General features: G+C 35.7%; 3 protein-coding genes and 1 long non-coding RNA gene across 9 annotated transcripts in view; 2 read left to right on the top strand and 2 right to left on the bottom strand.

Annotated features, from left to right (window-relative positions):
* The window catches only part of LOC109854887 (pleiotropic regulator 1-like), a 2,733-nt gene extending 2,300 nt beyond the window's left edge, over positions 1 to 433 (top strand). The window contains exon 5 of the mRNA XM_020428470.1: positions 368 to 433. The gene's annotated coding sequence lies outside the window, so the exon portion shown is untranslated. The remainder of the gene's footprint in view (positions 1 to 367) is intronic.
* On the bottom strand, positions 362 to 1,822 carry LOC109854891 (tubulin-folding cofactor B). Its single transcript, XM_020428477.1, has 6 exons — positions 1,422 to 1,822; positions 1,179 to 1,322; positions 982 to 1,066; positions 716 to 907; positions 558 to 630; positions 362 to 479 (listed from the first exon to the last, which is right to left on the bottom strand). Exons 1-6 carry the CDS (start codon positions 1,539 to 1,541, stop codon positions 362 to 364), a joined length of 732 nt encoding a protein of 243 aa, XP_020284066.1. The 5' UTR covers positions 1,542 to 1,822.
* A 517-nt stretch (positions 1,823 to 2,339) lies between these two features.
* LOC109854865 lies at positions 2,340 to 3,095 on the top strand. The gene is made up of 2 exons (XR_002250252.1): positions 2,340 to 2,661; positions 2,837 to 3,095. It is a non-coding gene; the product is annotated as an uncharacterized LOC109854865 (long non-coding RNA).
* Positions 3,096 to 4,025: 930 nt separating this feature from the next.
* Positions 4,026 to 6,394, bottom strand: LOC109854864 (sentrin-specific protease 1-like). Of its 6 annotated transcripts, XM_020428415.1 has the most exons (4): positions 6,318 to 6,394; positions 5,970 to 6,210; positions 5,722 to 5,843; positions 4,026 to 5,520 (listed from the first exon to the last, which is right to left on the bottom strand). In XM_020428415.1, exon 4 carries the CDS (start codon positions 5,437 to 5,439, stop codon positions 4,099 to 4,101), a length of 1,341 nt encoding a protein of 446 aa, XP_020284004.1. In that variant the 5' UTR covers positions 5,440 to 5,520; positions 5,722 to 5,843; positions 5,970 to 6,210; positions 6,318 to 6,394; the 3' UTR covers positions 4,026 to 4,098. The 6 variants fall into 6 exon arrangements, with proteins under 6 accessions (XP_020284004.1, XP_020284003.1, XP_020284006.1 ...); XM_020428414.1 differs by having other exon boundaries at positions 5,970 to 6,359; XM_020428417.1 differs by having other exon boundaries at positions 5,786 to 5,843; positions 5,970 to 6,359.
* Between the last annotated feature and the right edge of the window lie 793 nt (positions 6,395 to 7,187).

The following is a 7,187-nucleotide window of genomic DNA, read 5'->3' as shown; positions in this document are numbered from 1 at the left end:
TGACTTATGAAAATATAGGAATGAATATTTTATTTATAACACATTAAAAACTAACAAACCTACTTACATTTGTATCTATAACTCAAAATAAGAGGCCAATGACTGTCATATGGTTTTCATAACCTTAAAAACAGTGATTGGCCAGTTGGTCAATGGTTATTGTATAACAATAAGTTTTTGAGCTTCTTAAATACTATAATATTACTTTTATTCGGAGCAGAAAAACTTAATTAATATTAAAATGTTTATAATTTAGAATATAATGATAGTATTTTTTTATATTTATTACTTCTTTACTACATGGCCAATTAGGTTTTTTTTTTTTTTTTTCTTTTCTTTTCTTTTCTTTTTTTTCTTTTTTTTACAGTTCTTCGTTTAAGTCGAAGTTTTCTTCGGGGAAATCTCCAACCTTCACGTGCGTCGGTTTCACGAATCCGCCGTACTTCGGTGCGCATTCGAAGTATCTTTTGCCACCAACACTGTCGACGAAATACACAAATGTTTAATTTTACAGAATTTCTCGGTGTGAGATGAAAAATCAAGGCCGAACATTTTACCTGCCGTCATTCTTGCCGAGAGGTTCGTCGTACTTGACACCGATCCAGCAGCCTTCTTTAAACTCGGTTTTACCTGACAATGACAAACAACATTTAAAGAAACGTCAGAGAAACACGCGTTTCGCGTGTAATGAATTAACAAAATTCTCTCTACCAACCGATATACAAAATAGTGGCTCTTCGCTTCGGTTGATTCGGAACGGACACTTCGCAGCGATCTCCGACCTTGCACAATCTGGCCATCTCTTCCTCCGTCTCTTCCTCTCGTTTCTTTTCCTCCGCTCTTCTCCTCATTTCTTCCTCATTGTATTTGCCTAACTTGTTCTTTTCCAAAAATGCCTTAACAGTATCTACACAAATTACACACTAATAGAGAATCTCTCTACAAATTGATTAAAAGCAAACATACGAGACACTCATATACCTGTTTTCTTAGCATATTCTTCCTCGGATATTTCAAACTTTTTCACATTTATGTCCTCCGCGGTGCACGAGAAGTTGTCAATGACCTGAAAATTTGGCGACAGCCACATTTTTACTTACATTTCTGTGTACTTTTCATTATTCGAATTAGCTTCAGCCAAGTGAGATTTCACTTCGCGCAACACACAGCTAACTCACGTGTATCCTCATGCCGTCGTCGATTGGATATGATCCCAAGAGACGCTGTCCTTCCGTCAGCTTGCAAACGAGCTTGTCGTTTTTATCATAGACCTCGACCGTCATTGTGGCCGAATTGCCACCCGTGAGAAGTTCCAATTTGCCCTGCAATTTTCGTATCGTGAAGACAAATCGAACGGTGCTGTGCGTTTCAAGACCGATCTCCGACGGAAGAAAACCGATAGAGATAAGACAATCCCTTACCTTGAATTCGTCAATAGTGATGCTTTTTTGAAATCGACGCTCGACGTAACACGATTCCCGAGCCGAGTTCGTGATCGACAGATTCACGAAATCGGTCGTGATCACGTTGTAAGTTGTCATTTTTTTTACTAATTAAAAATGCGGCGTGAATTAAAACCACAAAATAGGTTAAACGATTTTTGAGACGCGAAGTTTACGTCTACGCTATGATCGTGAACGAACGGACGCGTGCGAATTTTATGGGATTTTTTTTATTTAACAAATTCACACAATTTATTTGTATAATTTATTAACAAAATGTATACACAATTATTTCAGTTCCGGTGCGCTTCGGTGGAAAAACGTTTACACACAAATCGACCTGTCAAAAGTGCCCTCTCCCTCACTGCGCTCACTATGACATCTGTGCCCACGCACTTCTAACTTTTACCACGTGTCCACGGAACCATAGACGTATCTACGGCCGGAAGGTGGTAGACCAAGATATCGAAAGAGTGAAAAAAAAAATTCAAGTCAAATGATGGGATAATCAAAAAATTCATCAAAAATATTAGTCATTAATAAATAGAACGCCAATTGTGTTAAAGAAAATGTAAAGAAATATATTTACAAAATATATATATATATATAAATTTCTCAGAAAAGAGGTAGTACAGAACATAGTTTACAAGAGACAATGACATTTACAATGTTTTATTCTTTTTTTTTTTTTTTTTTTTAATATAATATATTGTATATTATTAAACGCGCGCGCGATGTCACGTCATCAGACGACTATCGATCGAAATTACACAGTTTAATAAGAAGGCTCAAAAATAATGCACAGTATCTTCTACAATAGAAACTATTCATTAAATTCATTTATTTTTTTCGTAAGCAAATAGTTAGTAAGGTAAATGACCCAGTCGTTGTCAACGACCCAGTAGTTGTCAATGAATAAAAAATCAATAATTCACAATTATAAGAAGTATAAAAGGCTCTAAAAAAATTTTTTCCAATAAAAATAGTGATGTATTTTCAATTTGTTTGCCAAAAAACTCGTGTAAATTATAAAATATAGTAAGGAAAATAATAATTATGAAGTGTACGTCACTGAATGTAGCCCTCGGCTGCTGTTACTTAGCGTCATCGCTAAGCGACCAGATGTGGAGAAATTGATGTTAAGAAATTCAGTGAAACTTTTGGAGACTTTCATCGAGTTAAATTATTAGTTTTCGTCACAATGGGGAAGGAAAAAAAGGTAAAAATAAGAATTAATTATGTAAAATAAGTTTAAATTCACTATTAACTACTGGGTCCGCTTATGTACTTCGGGAGCAGTAGTTGTTAGTACCTGACAACTATTGAGTTTAATCTTACTTTTCATTAATTTATGTTTTATAAACATGTAATGTCGTGTTTTATCTAAAATTTAGTGAAAACATTGTATAAAAATGCCTGATTAATGAAAAAGCGTGTCAAAATAATCAAAACAATAACCTAACCTAGCTTATATCAAATCAAGTTGTGGTTGAGGAACATTTCACTGATTATTTTTTAAACCAATAAGTAATGAGAACAAAAAAAAAGACTAAAGTAAAAAAAGAAAAATTACCAGCTACAGCCACAAGTCTGGAATGGAGATGTTATCATGATTTGAAAGAAAAACAAAAAGCACAAGATAATTTGGAAAAAGCTGAAAGAAAAAAAATCAAAGAAGAAAATCTTACAATAAAAAAGGAGTTTGAAGAAAAAACTTGAAGAATTTAAGGTCTGACAAAAACGATTGTCAAAAAGAAATATGTCTTTTAAATGCTAAAATCACAAAAAATAAGGCCGAATTAAAGTTATTACTTTTGAATTTAAAAAATAAGCAGAGTGAGTTTTCTGAGGACGAAGCAAAACTGCAAATCAACAATTTCAATGACTCCATTCGAAGTGACCAAAATCAGCAGCAACAATTAAAGAGAAAAATTGAATCGCTAAATTTGAATATAAAAAATTTCAAATTAAATAATGAAAAAAGAAAACCTTTGAAAATTGTTAATTAATTTATTATTCTTTTAGTCATGTGATTGCAATAATAATTTATTATTTTGTTGTGTAGTATATTAAGTGAACTGGTGAACTCTTGCTCGTAGTATTTATTTTTATTTATAACCTTACTTATCTAATACAATCATTGTAGCCTTGAGTAATTGCTGAATAAAGTTCAAAATATGATAACACATTCCTTATTCCTTTTTTTCACTATCTTTAGCTTTAAAGTAGTTAAATTAATTCATTTTTTATCTCGGTAGCGATTATTAACTACTGGGTCCAACCGTTATCAACTACTGCTCCAAGCCGTGACGTCATTGACAACTACTGGGTCTGTCGTTTTTTTTTCTTTAGATATTTATTTAATATCTGAACGAAAAAAATGAATTCGTTTTGGCTTTATTACATTATTAAATAGGTAAATTACACATTAGAAAAAAAAATCTTCATTTTCTATTAACTTTCAATAGTTTACAGCACATTTCCCTTACGTTGACAACGACTGGGTCATTTACCTTATATAAATTAATATGGGAGTTAATTGTAATTTTTTTGTTATTTACGAAACGATCTTAGACAAAATATTTCTATACGATCACTTGTTTTTTTTTCAGTGATGTTGTGGTTTTTTCGTTTTCTGTTTTTTGTTTTTTCCTTTTTACAAGAGTTTACTCTTCAGTATTTCGTAAACCATTTTGTTTCTAAAATACGGCATGTCTTCCTGTGTGAATGACAACTTCTTGTTCGCACATACGTACTCGGCGAACATGCAGGAGAACACACCGCAGTCGCTCCCATTCATCTGCTGTGGAATGTTCTTGGCGCACTGCAGCGTCCAGTTGCTCATGTCGTACGGTTGTTTCTTCTTGTCTAGACTTTCGTCCTGCAGGTAAGTCTTCAACGCGGCCAGACACTTGGAATTGTTGCCACCCATGCTGTCGTAATAAGTGATCGTTTTATCACGGAAGTCTACTATCGACATGCACCAGTGTATGTCGAGATGTACGGGTATGACGACGAGATCCTGCGCGAATATATCAACTTTTCTCGTCCATCGTTTCAGAGACGAGTGACCGCCCGAGAGCAATTTAGGGTAAAAGAATGTGTTCATCGCGTGTACTTTTGGATATTTGTCCGAACCGGCACCTCTGGCGATTAACAGATTCATGTAAAAGTTTATGACTTCGTCGTTCAGCCAATTTAAACCAGACAATGTGTGAAGGTCCTTTCGTGTGATTCGGAGACCAAAACCTTCCGCAAGTATCTCGTTAGGTGGAGAAGGTACGAGGGCGCTTCTTATCTCCTGTACCATGTCATTGGTCAATTTTGGTAAAGCTGGTTCTTCTGGCTCTTCCCTGTCATCTACAATGGTCAGGCACAGTTTCATAGAACGCGCCAGCTGTTCTCCCAGAGCATTCTCTCGCACAATTCTGTTGTGCTTTGACAGAACAGATGTGAGCTTCTTCAATTCTTCGGCTTCTTTGTGCCGCTGCTCAATCCGCTGGTCGTATCTCTTGGCGACCTGCGATATAAAGTCTGGTTTCATGACAGCTCTAGCCGATAGCTTGTCGCGCAAAGAATTTGTCGGAACAACTGGAATAGGCAATTTTGTTTTCGGTTTGCTATTATCTGCAGATGGTACTGGCATGGTGACATTCATTAAGAATCTTGTTCTGTCACTAACAACTGACGAAATGGGTCTTGATGCGTTGAAAGTCATCGTGGATTTTCTTGACGCACTGCTACCATCCAACATAGATTTCCTGGATGTGCTACTTTTATCTAACGTAGATTTCGCCATTTGTCTGGCATTAGGTACATTGTTAAGTGTAATTATCTTGTTAGACTGCCAACAAGTATTGTAGTTGCTTTTGAATTTCTTTGGGGTCCTGTATTCTTCCTCATCGGAGCTGTAGGTGTCTGTTTCAAGTTTACGTTTTTTAGATCCTTCATCCACCCATCCAAGGAGCTTCTTCAGAAAATCGAATATCATTGTCATTTTTGACACACATATGTTTGTCCATCCAATAGTTTCAAAATACTTAATCACATTTGCATTTTTTTAGTAAAACAACCGCATCTAAAAATCAATAAATTTCTCTGTTACATGCGTCTTTAACATGTAACTAAATCTAATATATATCAAAATGTAGATACAATTCTCTCTTTATTGTGTCTATTACAGACAAAAAAATTTACGCAGTAAAGCTTCACATGTGACAAACTATAAATATTAAAGTCAATATCTACATTTTTGTTCTTTTTTATACTTCGTTTTTACCTTGTATCAAACACATATAAAATGTCTATAAATAATACATGTCTATAAATAATAATGACATTACGTGCACGCTTGTACCAAATTTTTCACTGCAGAATCCTAAAATTCAAGCAACATTAGATCTAACAAGAAAATAAACGATCAGAAAGCGAATATCAATATCTAAAGTTCTTAAAGTTCTGTCAAAAGTGTTCTCGGTGAAAACTTTCGCGAATTGTTCGCGAAACATTTGTACGAAAATAAATTACCTGAAAGATTTACAATTAGAAAAGTATCATTCCGTTATGGCATCGCCAATTGTGAGTAATTATTATTCGACGGAAACAGGATCTCACTAACAGTAAATGTACGCGCACTGACAATAAGGTTAAGTTTACTCCGAGCGGCTCGTACACAAATCAATATAAAAAAATACGGGAATGACCATTCCCGCGAATTTCTCCAAAACGATTCAAGCGTCCTCTGTATCGATTTCAGTTAACTCGAGCTCTGAAGGTCCGGTTGTTGAATTAAAAAAAAAAAATAATAAAAAACAATTAGACGCTCTGGAAAAATAACAGCAAATTTTCATTTTTGTCAAATCGAGTGGTTCGTACCACATTTTATGCAGATAGTTTGGTGCGTGTATGGCTATTGGACCGATTAGAGCTAGTCCATACGCCATTCTCTATGTAGATATATTTGCAAGCAGCAGAGAGAAGACTGACAAGAGCGGCCTCATAAGAGAATGTGCAATCGTTTTTCCGTTTTGTAAGCCAGCGCAATGTCCATGGGTGGCGCACATTGGCAACTACATATTTATGTCCACGAACGACTTGTCGGTACGTACATTATGTTCTAACGTGGACATGATTCTATTCCGTGCTATGTGCGCAAGTCCAAGTGTCGAGTTGAAAAAAATCGAACAGTAAAGTCACGTAATAAACATCACGTATAAACTTTAATCACGTGTTGTTTTTACTCTTCTTCCAGTCCTGTTTTTCCTTTAGTCACGTTTTCGAAGACACGTGAATAAAATCCAATATTAACGAGTCGAATCGAATCGGTAAGATCGAGAGAGTAATTAATGAAAAGCGATTTTGAGACAGGTCGTCGTATATGTAGAAAAAATTAAAAACGTAACTAAAGTCACGTGACAGGAAAGAGACAAATAACACGTAAAAATAACGTGACTGTAATTTATATTATATATAACATTAAATAATACATATTATACATATAATTTATTATATATTTATAATATTATACTTTATATTGTAATTATATGTATTATATACATACTACAGTAATGTCACTGACCTCCGCCGCGCGACTTTGGCGGGGTCACCGACCTCGGCCGCGCGGCCTTGGCGGGGTCACTGACCTCGGCCGCGCGGCCTTGGCGGGGCACTGACCTCGGCCGCGCGGCCTTGGTGGGGGGGGAGGTCACTGACCTCGGTCGCGCGGCCTTGGTGGGGGGGGAGGTC

The sequence above is a fragment of the Pseudomyrmex gracilis genome, unplaced genomic scaffold (genome assembly GCF_002006095.1).
Source record: "Pseudomyrmex gracilis isolate BER0280 unplaced genomic scaffold, ASM200609v1 scaffold_74, whole genome shotgun sequence".
Lineage (NCBI taxonomy): Eukaryota > Metazoa > Arthropoda > Insecta > Hymenoptera > Formicidae > Pseudomyrmex > Pseudomyrmex gracilis.
The sequence above is the reverse complement of the archived record's forward strand: the minus strand, read 5'-3'. Positions and strand labels throughout refer to the sequence as shown.

What these genes read in the sequence shown, in the direction of transcription:
- LOC109854891 (XM_020428477.1), bottom strand. Translation starts at nt 1,541, where the DNA reads ATGACAACTTACAACGTGATCACGACCGATTTCGTGAATCTGTCGATC. An exon ending in AGCCACTATTTTGTATATCG is followed by an intron (nt 631 to 715) that starts GTTGGTAGAGAG and finishes TGTCATTGTCAG; the next exon opens with GTAAAACCGAGTTTAAAGAA. An exon ending in CTCGGCAAGAATGACGGCAG is followed by an intron (nt 480 to 557) that starts GTAAAATGTTCG and finishes TTTCGTCGACAG; the next exon opens with TGTTGGTGGCAAAAGATACT.
- LOC109854864 (XM_020428415.1), bottom strand. Translation starts at nt 5,439, where the DNA reads ATGACAATGATATTCGATTTTCTGAAGAAGCTCCTTGGATGGGTGGAT.